Source organism: Coffea arabica, chromosome 7c, assembly GCF_036785885.1.
Source record: "Coffea arabica cultivar ET-39 chromosome 7c, Coffea Arabica ET-39 HiFi, whole genome shotgun sequence".
Lineage (NCBI taxonomy): Eukaryota > Viridiplantae > Streptophyta > Magnoliopsida > Gentianales > Rubiaceae > Coffea > Coffea arabica.
Window position 1 is genome coordinate 7564332 of NC_092322.1, and position 15833 is coordinate 7580164.

The 15833-nt window shown below is 37.0% G+C and overlaps 3 protein-coding genes across 3 annotated transcripts; 1 reads left to right on the top strand and 2 right to left on the bottom strand.

Moving 5' to 3' along the window:
- Positions 1-761: 761 nt before the first annotated feature.
- On the bottom strand, positions 762-2413 carry LOC140010195 (uncharacterized). Its single transcript, XM_072056706.1, has 3 exons — positions 2192-2413; positions 1620-2080; positions 762-1485 (listed from the first exon to the last, which is right to left on the bottom strand). The coding sequence occupies exons 1-3, from the start codon at positions 2283-2285 to the stop codon at positions 916-918; spliced, it is 1125 nt and encodes a 374-aa protein (XP_071912807.1). The 5' UTR covers positions 2286-2413; the 3' UTR covers positions 762-915.
- Positions 2414-5696: 3283 nt separating this feature from the next.
- LOC140010134 (cypmaclein-like) lies at positions 5697-7016 on the bottom strand. Its single transcript, XM_072056484.1, has 3 exons — positions 6357-7016; positions 6211-6268; positions 5697-6091 (listed from the first exon to the last, which is right to left on the bottom strand). The coding sequence occupies exons 1-3, from the start codon at positions 6432-6434 to the stop codon at positions 5895-5897; spliced, it is 333 nt and encodes a 110-aa protein (XP_071912585.1). The 5' UTR covers positions 6435-7016; the 3' UTR covers positions 5697-5894.
- A 2198-nt stretch (positions 7017-9214) lies between these two features.
- On the top strand, positions 9215-11161 carry LOC113702253 (naringenin,2-oxoglutarate 3-dioxygenase). Its single transcript, XM_027223367.2, has 3 exons — positions 9215-9765; positions 10019-10447; positions 10710-11161. Exons 1-3 carry the CDS (start codon positions 9406-9408, stop codon positions 11010-11012), a joined length of 1092 nt encoding a protein of 363 aa, XP_027079168.2. The 5' UTR covers positions 9215-9405; the 3' UTR covers positions 11013-11161.
- The last annotated feature ends 4672 nt before the right edge of the window (positions 11162-15833 follow it).

The following is a 15833-nucleotide window of genomic DNA, read 5'->3' on the forward strand; positions in this document are numbered from 1 at the left end:
GGTCTTAAAAGGAAAATGAACAGCTCTCCAGGTTATCCTTCATTCAATTTCCAGAAAGAACATTAAAATTATGTTTAAACATTAAATGCTCTAATGAACCAATGTAAAATTCAAAAACAACTAACAAAAATTTGAATTTAAGTTAAGGGGTGATTATGGATTGAGTTATTTGATGATGGGTGCAAAGTTGATCATGAGAAGTAAAATAGGACGAGGGGAGAAACAGATAGCAATGAAAGTTATATTTCACTTATTGAAGGCAGATTCTGGCCGTAGTGGTAATCCTCCTACTTTTTTTAGTCAAAACTTCATTTGCAGCTATTATCTTTATTTCCGAGTGTTAACATTTTTTTTTTTGGGGGGGGGGGGGGGGGTACCGAATAGGTGAATACACACACACATTCAACTATTGCATGAAAATTGATGGCTATGATACAACTCATCTTAGAATTTGGAACTTTCGAGTGAGCACAAATTAGATTTTGCAATTGAATTGTCATGCTACCTGGATTCTGTGTGAAATGTTGCATTTTTAGTAGGATGTGCGACTACTGACTACGAAAATGATTGCTCTCGCAAATTCTGACATTATCTCAAAAATTCCATGGCTCCTCGTGAACCAAAGGCTATGTTTCATTCACTTCCCAACAGAAGCTTACTTCCATCACCAAACAATTGGAGGCCAAATGATCTTTCAGCACCAGTTTTGACTCAAAACAACTTTAAGAAATTGTAAACCAAAACATAAAATTCGCGAGAGATAAAACTGAATTGAGTATTGTAGTATTCCGGAAACAAGTTCAAAAGAATAGATCAACAACGAGAAGACAAAGAAGAGAAATGATGCTGTCGCGAGTAAGACAACCAAGAATTCCACCTTGACAAAACAATCAACAATGAACTAACTGGAGAAACTCAGTCATCAGGGAAGCGAAGGTGTTTCCCTTTTGGTGTTGGCAAGCCCTTCAATTTCAAGACGCTTGGTGAAGCAGTTGATGCTGATTCACTCTGTACACCACAAACTTCCTCCTCTCCTTCGAGCTCGTCATCACTGTTGTAGACAAACCGAGTGTGCTTGCCAGCAAATTCTCCCATAGTCCCCTCACCATTCACACGGATCTTGCTGATTGCATCACACAGTTCATCAACCAATTCTAAATCATCTTCCTTTTCTTCTTCTTCATCATCATAATAGTAGTCATTGTCACACTCCTCTTCAACTTCATCAAGGCCTTCCTCATCATCTTCTTCTAGATCATCTATAGTACTTGCATTAACCTGAATGGACCAAATAGATGAATCATCATCATCAGTGGTTGCCCTTTCTTTGCCTTCACTCTCTCCCCCTTGGTACGTCACCCCAGATGAACATTCAGATCCTTCTGATTTTTCAGAAAAATCCAGTATCAGAGACCTTGTAATCATCAAACTCTTGTCGGACTGATTACCCTCTTGTTTCTTTCCATCAAAAATCTCACTAACCATCTATATGATCAGTCCAAAAAACAAAAAGGTATGAATTAAAAAAAGGGCCATATAAAGACGAAGAATACAAGAAAATACAAATTTAGTTTCTCATAATTTAAAAGGAATAAAAAAGATTAGAAGATGAAAAAAACCTGAGAAATGATAAAATTTTCTTCTACAGGAGATTGGGTTAAAGAAGCCAACCCACTGTTGTGGGAACTGCCATTGGCAGAGACGTTCAGGATTTGTGGGGTATTCGCTGGTGTAGGGGCTGCAAGAGTCAAAGGAGAATTAATGAAGCCTTGGAGGTGGAGGAAAGGCCTATTTTCCGAAGACAATTTGGAGAGCTCAGCCTCTTCTTCAACTTTCTGCAGTAAAGTCTTGACTTGCCCCCTCAAAAGTGCTTCCCCTGAACCAGGAGTGCCATCATGCTTCGCTCTGCTGCTAAATCTTTTCTTGGACATGGCTGACGATGGCGTCTCCAAACTTCCCATTGCAAGCCCAACTATTGGAGAATCATTGGTGATATCAATCAGGGCTGAGCGATCTTGCTGCTTCCCGTTCTTTCTGTGTCTTGATTTTGTCAAACCAGTTTCAGATTCTTCAATTTTCCCTGAAACCCAAGAAACAAGAAAAATCAAAATCAAGTCCTTAAATTTCTTATCCCACAATCTCTTATTTTGCACAGAGGGAAAAAAAAATGGAATTGAACTGTTATATTTACTTAATGTGGAAACGCTAGTAGCACTGCTGTTTGCGGCAGCAGCGGCCACGGTTTGTGATCTTGTGACTCTTCTCGTCGATGATGGAGTCTCCATTGGAATTGTGGAAAACCAAGAGAGAAAAAAAAAAAAAAAGAAATAAGAAGATTACGTCTTGGCTGCAGAAAAAATTGAACTTTTCCGATGAGGGATGAAAGCAGATGGATTGACACAAATTGTAAGAAAGGAAGAAGGAGATGTTTTGTGGGCAGAAAGGTGATGGTCTTATACAAATATCAATTGAGAAATTGGGACTTCGGAGACGGAAAATGTGACCGTTAGAGCGTGATAAGGCGGCGTTACGTAACTAGCCGTTGAGATTTGAATGGAGGCAGAGGCAGGCCAGGCCTGGAGGTACTACCCATTTATTTGGTTTTACTGGGCACGTTGGATGCTCAGAGCCCAGTCACAAATGGGCATGTCATTTAGAGCCCAATAGTTCAAGTCTGCGACGTCCTATCAGCCCAATGCCCGGTACTTATTTGATATTCCTATTTATTTCCCGGACAAAAAGGCAAAAGGAAATCTGGGAATTGTTTCACACACCTGTCCAAAGACGGATACAGCCTGTCCTTTACTTCCCTGTCCATCTTCTGGACCTTAGTTACTACTACGACCCTCTCCTCTTTACAATTTGCGTCGATAATGCCTTCCAATATTTTGCCAAATCCCACAAGAATTTGAGCAAAGCGAATTAGGAAATTTCATTAGATATTTACTTATACCACTAGTCTCACTAAAGTTGGCGCATAAATTTTTTTTTATTACGTATAATGTGACCAATTACTATTTATTATTAGTAAAATCAGGTATAGAAAATTGGACTGCATTTTATTTGGAGTATGCATAAATTTTATTTTACTTTATTTTTTTTAATAAAAATATATTTCTCGATCATCTTTTTACCGTGCATATATTATTTATTAAAATTTTACAATATATTTTTTTTTCACAAAAATTTCTAAAAAAATAGAACATCCCGCAGGCCAGCTGTATCCGAGCAGGCAATGATCTGTCTTCCACCTCCGTACACTGGAGATAGTTCTGGATGCATGATGATCATATATATAGTTCTGGATGTAGTAAGTAATAATAAGGTTGCGTCTACGGTGTAAAGTTCACCTTTCTGCCCATAGTAGGCAGAACCAATGCAAGGAGGCCAGCTGTGCTATGTGGGACGCACAAAGAAGGACATCCGAGCACCACTAGAGAAAGCCGGTTTGGCTTGGATGAAAAACGTTATATATTTTAAAATTACAATAAAAGTCCTCTTAAAAATTTGTTCATCATCTAATGCCCAATACTTATATTTGATAAATTAAAATAGTTAATTAAATATTCTATTATAATATAAACAACTATATGTCATTGAGTTGATTGAATGATATATTTTTTTTTGTATTTCAATTAGTTGTCAATTAAGTTTCAATTGAAATAAATATTTTATAATTATTTAAATTATCAATTTAAGATGAGCATAAATATAAATACATTAAATTGTATTATTGAAATATTTGATTTAATATAAAAGAAAGACAAGAAGAAATACAAGAAATTTTTTAAAAATTCATGTGAGTCCTTTATATTAGTAATCACATTTACTTGTTATTATAATTACAATGCCTAACCATAACCAATTGAAACTCATATACACAAGTCATACAACAATTTGCGTTATAATGTTTACAATTAAAGTTACTATGCACTCAAATTAAAATTCTCTTTTTTCCACTAAAATTTCTTTTATATTAAATCAAATATTTCAATAATACAATTTAATGTATTTATATTTATGCTCATCTTAAATTGATAATTTAAATAATTATAAAATATTTATTTCAATTGAAACTTAATTGACAACTAATTGAAATACAAAAAAAAAAAAGAAAATATCATTCAATCAACTCAATGACATATAGTTGTTTATATTATAATAGAATATTTAATTAACTATTTTAATTTATCAAATATAAGTATTGGGCATTAGATGATGAATAAATTTTTAAGAGGACTTTTATTGTAATTTTAAAATATATAACGTTTTTCATCCAAGCCAAACCGGCTTTCTCCAGTGGTGCTCGGATGTCCTTCTTTGTGCGTCCCCACATAGCACAGCTGGCCTCCTTGCATTGGTTCTGCCTACTATGGGCAGAAAGGTGAACTTTCCACCGTAGACGTAACCGTAATAATAATGGTGCATGTTGTACAGTGAAAGTTCACTAAAAACGGAGCTAGGGTGACAGCTAGGGGCGTGGACCGCGGGTCGCCGGGGATTCGTTGTTTCTGACATTTGATCAGAGTCAGACCTACCTGCCCTGAGAACACTGGTAAAGGTGAACATCTGTCCACCTGATTCATTCAAAAGCTCACCGGCTAGTTGTACCATTTTGGATTTGGTGGGACTGACCCATACCATTTTGAAATTGGATACTGTTGCCCCCATAAAACGACAAATTGTCATATAAACATTTGGGGTTGGGAGGAGTTAAAAAGAGTGGTATCATAATTAAATAAGATTTTTTCTCTAATGAATGTCCGATTTTTTGTGAATACATTTAAATTATATTTAACCTATCGGTGTGAATTCATACATTTTTCTGATTTTAATTTTGTTTTAAAAACAATATTGGGTTTGTTTGGATTGACCTTTATTTTCCCAAATATATTTGCTTACATCATCATTACAATTTTCAATACATCTTTTTACCTTCTTAATTACCTTTTTATCTCACATACATCACATCATAATTTTACCTTCTTAATTACCTTTTTATCTCACATACATCACATCATAAAAAGTGCTACAGTAAAAATATCTCAAATAACTTACAATCCAAACAAACCGAATAATATTTAACACATGAACAATATTTTAATTTACTAGGGAGTGTTCATTCATTGGGCATTTGCTTGACAGATCTATAAGGGGATTTTCTCATAATTAAATACTTGACTCGTCACATGGATAAGTTATTATTTGGAAAAAAATTAATTACACTACAAACACATTTTTTAATTACTATTTGATCTTTATTAATAATGATCTTTTTATCTTATCTCAAAATTATTAGATGCTCACAATTATTTTTAGCTCTTGAATTGCAAAACAGTAGTACTACTACTCCCTCCCACTTCAGTAAATTTCAGATGGTATCATGACCCTTGACCGGGGGGAGAGTGTGACTCTTAAATGCCATTAACTTTTTTATTATTGCTATTGACAAATTTAGCTATAGAAACCATCATAATCCGTCCGTCCTTCCTTCCTTCCTTCTTAGAATAAGAAGGATGGAGTTAGTAGTCCTTCCTTCATTTAAACGGGCTTGGTGTCTTCCCGCTAACTAATAAACACCTTAGGGTAAGTGGGGGGCTGGGGACGATAGGGGACTCTCGTTTAGCATCGCAAATACTCGCAGCGTAAACAAGAATGAATTTGGATTTTGGAGGGAAGACCCATCAACAAAGAGATTTGAGAATTAGCTAGCAGGCTACTGATTCCACTTTGATTGATCAACGATAATAATAGAATAGCCTCTCGCAACAATGAATATAATTAAATTGGAAGAAAAATATATAATGAGAGCGCTATAGCAGAGGCTCTCTCTTATTCTTTCTTTATGTGCACACACACTTGTTTTGCAGAGCAAATCCTGAGCGGAGAAGTACTCAAGGACATTTGCGGACAACCTTTCCGGTGGATTTGATGACTGTGGTGAGGTTGTAATAGCAGGGACAGGCTTCGTAGTTGCCAGAAGTTCCAGGCGGGACGCAGCTGCACTTGGCACAGCAGCTCCCGCAAGCCCTCTTGCAAAGATTAGGCCTCTTTGTCTTCGAGCATCGATAACCACAAGCAGCACCACAATCTGAATTAGTACACGACAAAATCAAATCAAATGAAAATCCGCATTGAACCCAGATGGGAAATCTACAGTTAACGGGATGAAGATTTAAAGTCATGCAAATTCACCCAAGTTCACGGTACCTATCGGCTTGGGGGCTGGCAGAGGGCTCGGACTTGGACTTGGAACCCCTTTGCTCACCTGCCAAAATTATTCACACAAACGGGTTATTCCAAATTGCCAGAAAAGGTTACTGATTACGCCGTCAGTGCATAAAGGGAGATTGTACCACTTGGGCAGCGTCAGTGAGGTGGATCAGCAGAAGAGCACTCAAAATGAGGAAAGCACAGGCTTTGAGAATTGCCATCGTCTAAGAAAAACACACAACTACAGTATCAGTAGTATTTATTAGCAGCAAGAAGATGAGAGCAATGGGCAATATGTAGATGGATTTGCTACTCGCTACAGCTAGTGAGATCAGATGGGATGTGAGGAGGAAATGAGGGACAGGAGAGATGTATATATAGCCAGAGGATAGTACAAGGACAAAAGTGGTGGTCCTATGGAGTTAGGATTTAGGAACTTAGGAGCTGGGGTTAGGCTTAAGCAAGGGCGGGAACATTTTCCCACTTGCCTCACCAATCACTAAAAGTTTGTAACACGGCTTGGGCTAAATTGAGCAGGAAATTGCTGAGAAGGTTGCCTCGAGCAAGCAGGGATAACCAATTTATTAATATAGCAAAAAATGGCTAAGGTCAGCTTGTAATTTAGAGTGGCATTCGAGATACACTCATCAATGGAGACATTACACTCATCGATTTGTGGGTGGGCAATATTAATGGTTGCACAAGTGCAAAGGTGACAAGAGGAAGCATCTGTGAAATTGGAATAAATGCCTTCATCTAACTATTTTATGAGCATGTACGACTCATCTCCTTGAAATTCTGCCCATGCAAATGCCAGCATTGCCGATTGTTTATGGTTTGCCAGCAGTCTCTTTCTGTGAATTGGTAGTTCTCAGACCAATAAAATAGTAGTATCTCACAATTTGCCACCCTGGAATATTAAGGTTTGTGCCAAGCAAGCTGTAACTGTGCTCATTATTCACCCTTTTGGACGCGCTTTCTGAAACAAATAAATTATTATTGTTTTTGAAGACAAAACACATTTGACTGGCGGAGATACTTGTGAAAGTCTAATTGCATTTATTCTACAAACGGCCGTCTTCAATAAATGCCGTTTATTGTTTTGGTCAAAAGAGAGAAAAATTTACCTTTTTATGGTTGGGATGAGGCCATCTTCGATCCATTTATTTTATATTTGGGAAGTCCACTCGTTTGATAATCTAATTCAATATTTAAACTTAATATGGGTTCATATTTTAATATGTTCGGACACTTTCGATAATCAAAACTAGAATAAAAAATCTGAATTAATTAAATGACACTGAATTTCATAGGCAAAAAATACTCTAATAAATAAGTGATAAACTATTCACTTATCACTTAATGTGATATACACTCAAATGTATAAAATTTAATACTTATAATTCAGTAATTTAATGAATTTAAATTTAAATTTTTAATTTTATCGAACGCACGGTAAAGAAATTAAGAAAAGGTTAGTTCAAAAAACAAAGGTTTACCAATGTTCTTGATTTGTCTTAAATATTAGACAATCGGCCCAAATAGTTGTGGGCTCAACCTTTCTATTTCACTAACGGGAAGGGTTTATTTCATTTTCTCGGTCGCATAAAAAAAAACGATAGTAAACCCTTTAATGGGCCTTGTTGAAACTTTTTTTCTCGTTATATTAGGACGAGCAACGCGGAGACATGTTATGGGCTAACTCTGTCACTGCCTATGTCCGCAAAGAGCCATTTTGGAACATTTGGGGAAAAATAGTCACTCAGGGTTTAGCAGGTCAACTACCCCTCGGGAAAAAAAAAAAAAAAAAAAAAAATAAACTAGCCCTTTGACAAGGATTGCATTAGATAATAAGATGGATGAATTATAAATAGGAGATACTTTGTTCAAAATCTCCCACTTCAAAAGAAGACGAAAAAAAGTGTACAACCTCTATTAGAATAACGTCGAGGACACCCAAAAACTACCTCAAAAATATGGAAAGGCTGCACGCCAATAAATTTCTTGAAAACGTGATTTTATAGGTTGATTTCTTTGAACCTCATCTAATCGACTCATTGCTAAATTGGTCTCAGAGCTGAAGCAGCAGACTGCATTTGGCCTTGACATTTTCAGCTTGTTTGTTACTGTTTACTGTAACACAACAAAAATCTGTCTACAAACAAAGCAAATTAGTTATAATCTCTAGTCTTCTAATTAAGCTTCCCAGATGATGCCTTCAATATATAGTAGTAACCCATCAAAATAAAAAAAACAATGAAAAGGAAAATCAAACCTAAACTTGCTTTGCTTGGTTTAAGCCTAACTACTGGCAACTCCGCAGTCAAGTCGGGGGCAGATGTGAAACTTGCACTTTGGCCTCATGTCTCATTCTCATGTGTACCTAACAGTCTCTTAACTCACGCTTGCCTATCCGTTAGGCGTCAACAACATCTGTATTTTTTTTTTTATAACAGCATATCAAGTGTAATCTAATCTACTTCTACTCTTATAGGAGGACTCTGTTCTAGGAGGTGGTTCGAGTATACCTCGCACCCGTATAGATTTAAAACAATTCTTATATAAAGGCACGTTAATGAGAAGTAAGATTTGAACCCTTTACATCTCACCCCATAATTAATGTGATGGCCTTTACATCCCACCCCATAATTAATGTAGTGGCCAGCTCCTCTAGAGGGAGTTAACAACATCTGTATGGAGAATGCATTTCTGGTCGGGAATCCGATAATATGCAGACGCATCACTTTGCTCAAATTAGTCATCATTTGCTTTCTTTGATGTAGAATCTCAATTTCCAAGCCAAGCCAAGTAGTGAGAATTAGTACCAAGCAAACCATTAACGCAAGCAAAGATCATATGCTAATTCAAGTATCACAAAGCCGGCCATGCTGTATCCGGATGTCCACGTGTTGGTAGTTGTCTCCAAGAAGGGTAGCTAGCTGCCACGCCATTGCATTTCCCCTCCTCCTCTTGCTACAAACCTGAGCCGTTCAATCAATCTAACCTTCCCAAACCAAAATTCCTAATAGCCGTTCAATATAGACTTACCAACCACTCTCTATATATATGAATCAAAAAACATTATTGTTGTTCTTCATCACAAGAATCGTGTTGCTCCGCCGATAATTAATTCATCGTATCGAGTGTGGGCAAAACAAGAAAGAAAGCTGACAAACTGAAACAGTGAGACAGATGGCTCCCTCAACTCTCACAGCTCTAGCAGAGGAGAAGACGCTTCAGTCAAGTTTCATCAGGGATGAAGATGAACGTCCCAAAGTGGCCTACAACCAATTCAGCAATGAGATTCCTATCATTTCTTTAAAGGGTCTTGATGACACTGACGGTGCAAGACCTGAAATTTGTAAAAAGATTGTGGAAGCCTGCGAAGACTGGGGGATTTTCCAGGTTATTGATCATGGGGTTGATGACAAACTCATTTCTGACATGACCCGCCTCGCTAGAGAATTCTTCGCTTTGCCACCTGAAGAGAAGCTCCGATTCGATATGTCAGGCGGCAAGAAAGGGGGATTTATCGTCTCAAGCCATCTACAGGTATATATCATGCATTTTTGGATCATACTCTTCTTCCTTTTTTATCTCTTCTGGTTTGTTAATGACTACACTGGACAAATTTTCATGAATTCAAGTCTCGAAATTCTATAATATCAGTAATTGGCTCGTGTCAATTAAGCACGCAACCACAAATTGTAATGGTGAGGAGAGATGGACGATTCTTGATTTCAAGTCTGAATCCAATTGAACTAAATTGGCCAAATGGATGCATGATCTTGAAACAATTATGCAGGGTGAAACTGTGCAAGACTGGCGTGAGATTGTGACATATTTTTCCTATCCAATTCGGGCAAGGGATTACTCAAGGTGGCCAGACAGGCCAGAGGCATGGAGGGCTGTGACAGAGAAATATAGTGAGAAGTTGATGGAGCTGGCATGTAAACTGTTGGAGGTATTGTCAGAGGCAATGGGATTGGAAAAGGAAGCCTTAACTAATGCATGTGTGGACATGGACCAAAAAGTTGTGGTGAACTTTTACCCAAAGTGTCCACAGCCTGACCTCACATTGGGCCTCAAACGCCACACCGACCCTGGAACCATCACTCTCTTGTTACAGGACCAAGTTGGTGGGCTTCAGGCCACCAGGGACGGTGGCAAGACCTGGATTACCGTCCAGCCTGTTGATGGTGCTTTTGTTGTTAACCTTGGTGACCATGGCCATGTAAGTAAACTAAATCTCCTCGTAATTGACTCGCAAGATGTTAGAATTCCATTCTCAAATTGATCTGCAGCTGTAGCTAGGTGGTAAACTCCTGCTTCAGAAGATATCAGTGGTCTTAATACTTGAAAGCGATTGAGAACAATTGTTGTTTTCCCTATTGTTGATAATGTGTGTGTGTGTGTGTGTGAGTGCGTGCAGTTTGAGATAGTAATCCATGATGAACCTTAGTTGTGAATCCTTATTTGCTGCTTGGCTTGGACAGTACTTGAGCAACGGGAGGTTCAAGAACGCAGATCATCAGGCTGTGGTAAACTCAAATTGTAGCAGGTTGTCCATAGCCACATTTCAGAACCCGGCACCAGAGGCAACTGTGTATCCACTGAAGATCCGTGAGGGTGAGAAGGCGGTGCTTGATGCTCCCATGACCTTTTCAGAGATGTACAGGAAGAAAATGAGCAAGGACCTTGAGCTTGCGAGGCTGAAGAAGCTGGCCAAGGAGCAAGAGTTGCAAGCAGTTGAGAAAGCCAAGTTGGAGGCCAAGCCCATTGACGAGATTTTTGCTTGAAACCTCATAGTTTGTTGTTTCACTACTATTACTACTTGTTTGTGTTATGCATTCTCAAAATTAGTGTTGTGGATTTCATGAATAAGAATGTATGTTGCCAGAAGCAAAGCATGAACTTTTATTCAGATTTCTCAAAGTAATTTCCAAGACGCTAGGTTCTTTTTCTTTTTCTTTTTCTTTTTCCTTTTTAAGCTTTTATATGATAGACCGTGAACATTAATTAAGCGATTATTACAGGTGGGAAAGAAAGTAAGAGCACTTGATGAACCATGAACTTGGTGCTTGTTAGGATCGACAGTATTTAAATGCAAAGGTTTAAATTAAGTGGACTAAAAAATGCTCATTAACCACTTATTAAAAATATTTTTTAACAGGTGAAATTCAATTGAGTGCAAATAAATGTGTGTGTGAATATGTTATATGCTTTTCTACCGGTCCCAAGGGACACACGTTATTATATTACATTATATACCAAACATAGCATATGAATACACGAACTTAGATTTATTGCAAGGATTGTGGCAGTTGAGATGTTTCATTGGCTGGACCATCGAAAGGAGAATCAAGACAAGTACCTAGCCTTGAAGTTTGACATGAGTAAAACATATGACAGAGCAGAATGGAATTTTCTGGAGTATATGCTTAATGCTACGGGGTTCCCAAAGAAATGGAGCAGACTGGTAATGGAATGTGTGAGATCAATTTCTTTCTCAATTTCAATTAACGGGAACCAATCTGGTTGTTTCACTCCTTCCAGAGGTTTAAGACAAGGCGATCCTTTATCGCCTTATTCATTTATTTTATGTGCTGATGGACTTTCATCTCTTATCAAGAAAATGGAAAGACAGGGCCTTTGGAACGAAATAAGATTGGGTAATAGAGGCCCTTTAATTTCCCATCTTTTATTTGCTGACGACAGCTTGTTCTTTGTCAAAGCTAATGAACATGGTATTCAAGCAATTATGGAAGCCCTTAAAACTTATGAAAGGGCATTGGGGCAGAAGGTGAATCTTGGTAAATCGCGACTCTATTGTGACAAGAACATATCAGAAGAAATGCAGAAGAATCTGTGTTGATGATGGGAAAGGCGTATACTTAGAAATGCCGTATATGATTGGCAGATCAAAAAATGAAGTCTTTGCTTTTATCAAAAATAGAATATGGGGTAAACTCAAAGGCTGGATGGAGAAAATCTTGTCACGAGCTGGAAAAGAAGTGCTGATCAAATCGGTGGTTCAAGCTATTCCAACATACATAATGTCTTGTTTCCGACTCACAAAACGCTTATAGTATAACAATATCACATCGCTCATAAGGAGTTTCTGATGGGGCCAAACGGGTAAGGAGAAGAAAATATGCTGATTAAAGCGGGAAATTTTATGCAAACCAAAGACAGAGAGTGACATGGGTTTCAGGGACATGGAATCTTTCAATCTAGCACTCTTAGCAAAGTAAGGGTGGAGGTTAATCAAAAATCTAGATTCTTTGGTAGCAAGAGTTCTAAAGGCAAAGTACTTTGTTAAAACCGAGTTTCTCTCGGCTAAGATTGGGTCAAATTCTTCCTACTTATGGAGAAGTATCTTGGAGGGAAGGAAGCTGCTTAATAAAGTAATTTTATGGAGAGTGGGAAATGGTGATGCCATTCACATTTGGGGCGATCCATGGATACCAGTTCCAACATCATTTAGAGTAGCTCAGCTTTCAAAGCATTTATGGCCGGAGGCAAGAGTAAGAGATCTCATTGATTATGAATCTAAAAGGTGAAAAATGCACCTCCTTAATGCCTTGTTTCTGAAACATGAAGCGGAGTTGATTAAGAAAATTCCTCTGTCAGCATGTTGGCCACATGATAAGATAGTATGGCATTATTCAAGGAATGGAATATTTGATGTTAAATCAGCACATCATTTGGCAAGAAACTCTAAAAATCTGGGAAAAGGTGAAGAGAGATTATCATCGAGTGGTAAGGAAAAGAACTTTTGGAATGGATTATGGCATCTAAACATTCCTCCAAAAGTCAGAGTGTTCATATGGAGGGCATGTTCAGGTATTTTACCCATTGGACATAATTTAAATGCTAGAATAAGATGTGAAAATAAAAATTGCAGATGCTGTGGGTATGAAATGGAAACTGATAAACACATATTTTTTTGAGTGTGAGTTTGCCCAATAAGTGTGGAAAGGACTTGACAAACAGAAGTAGTTGGAGAACTCTTTTGCCCCTAATTTCAAGGAATGGTTTGGTTGGGTTATGAATTCACAAGGAAAACAAGAAGCAGGGTTAGCAGCAATAATTACTCGGCTAATTTGGAGATGCAGAAATAAGAGGATTTTTGAAGGAAAAGTAAGGGATGCATGCGCTCAGAGTTGGTGAATATGCAGTAGATTTCTTGCAGGAGTATTGAAATTTACACTGCAAAGACTGATAATCTGGCCAAGTAGGTAGCTCCAGAAGAAGGTATTTTAAAAATAAATGTTGATGGAGCCTTCTCTGATACTGGGGCTGGAATTGGAGTTGTGGTGGTGAGAGACCATCAGGGACAAGTGGAAGCTTTAATGGCTGCAAAGAGTTTCTGAGGCCCTTAATGCAGAGCAAAGATTTTGGTATTTCTCACCTCATTCTAGAAGGGGATGCCTTGGGCATTGTCCAGAGAATCAATAGTACGAGTCTTGACTTATCGGTGTTAGGTAACTTGATTAGAGGCATTAGAGATGTGTTGAAGGATTTTTGTTACATACGGGTTTCGCATGTAAGAAGGAAGAACAATGTTCCTACTCATTTATTGTCTCATTTGTCTCTGTCACTTGAGGGAAGTCACGTTTGGTTTGTAAACTTTTCAAAGGAGATTTTGTACGCTGCAAATGCAGATTTACTTTAACGAAATTCAGTTTCATTATCAAAAAAAAAAAAAAAATCCAACACAGGTATTTTGATCAGAATGAACAATATAACCCCTCTCTTAGTGGATTTCAGCTCATCATTGGTTAAATTTGACAATTGGGCCTAGTTTGCTTGACACTTTCTTAGGCTCGAGCCCGTATCTAAATTAAACCCTTGCACAACCCACGTAAAGCTCACATGCGAGGCTGATTTTTGCCCAGAATGTTTGTTTGTCAATCTATTCCTACTTTTGGATAGAGATGTCAATTGGATTTTTTGAGTCGAGTTTTAGCAAGTTCAAACTCCGCTCATAAATTAGATGAATTTTTAGATTTTGAACTTTTGAATTCTAATTGATATTAAAACACTCAAACTAAGGTCACACTATTATATGAGTTTCAGGCTTATATTGGATTTGGTCCAAACTCATAATTAAATACATAATTATATATAATATATTTTTTATAAATATGAATTAATACAAATTTATGTGTAAATTATTAACATTTTATGCCACAATATGTATAATTAAAAATTATAGCTATTATTATACTCCCTTCATCTCATTTTATATATCATGGTCAACTTTGCACACAGTTTAAGAAAAATAAATTTTGACTAAACCACATAAACTACTAAAAAATGTCTTTTCATTATTGCCCTTCAATTAAACCTTAAAATTTAGTAAGTTAAGTTTGGAATTTTTAATAAGGCACAACTACCTAAAAACAAAAAAGATAGTTCGTAACATGATTTATTAAGAGAATATCACATAAATGCTTTATCTTGAGAGTTGTATTAAGGGTATAATAGAAAAATTGGATTTCATTTATTTTTCTTTTAAATCATGACAAGTATTTTGGGACAAATCAAAATAAAAATCATGACATATAAAATGGGATGAATGGAGTGTATATTTTACATATGTAATTATACGCATATATGGGCTGGGTTTAATCAGGTCTGAGTTTAGTATGACCCAAACTCAACTCATAGTTAGTTTAGACATAATATTTAAGCACAAGTTCTGCTCAATTCAATTAAATCTTAGACTCAATGAACTTTTTTTGGGTTGAACAGATCGAGTTCGGATTGGTCCGATCCTATTGACATAGTATTTCTTTTGGATTTGAGATTTAGTCAGGAGGAAAACGAAATACAAAAGTTGCAAAATGTCCTTGCTTGTTTACTTAAAGTGACGACAAGTTAAAAACTATTTCAGATTTACAAAAGAAATTGTTAATCATTTTAACAACAATTTTTTTTTTTTTTTTGTAAAAAATTGGTGAAAATACATCAAGATAAGCAAGTGGGAAAAAAAGAAGAAAAAGAGAAAAAAATAAGCAAGTGAAATTTATCTTTGAATCGTAAGGTAAAAACAAGGAAATAAACAGTTCGCCTCGACCATCACTCGCCTTTTATTTTCCAGTTCTTTTCATTTTTAGTTGGTTGGTATATTACTTCCAGCATTAAAAAATGCAGGCACATATTAATCCAAGAAACTGCAGGCAATTCTCGTTCTGACTCATCCTTTTCGGCAACGGTAATCCATGAAACTTCTAATTCAAGCCCGCAGCTTTGTACTGAAATATGTTTCTTCCACGCCATTTTACAGCTTCTTTGGTAATTGAAAACCAGGAAAGGAATTCAGCAACAATAATACACTTCGTAATGGAGATAGTTACAAAAGAAAAGAAAAGAAAAGAAATAGAAGCAACCCATTATCGTGGACTTGACGCCTCGAGTCCTCGCCTTCACGTAGCACCTTATCTTTCTTGCAAGTAACACAAAAAATTGGCCTTTGCTGTCTAATCTTGTGGGTCAAACAAAACTTGCAGCATTTCAGCCTGCTTCCTGATTCTCTTTTTCCTGCTTTTACTCTTTTAACACCGACACGACCTTCTAAGCAATTGATCACGTTCCAAATTACATGGGTTTTG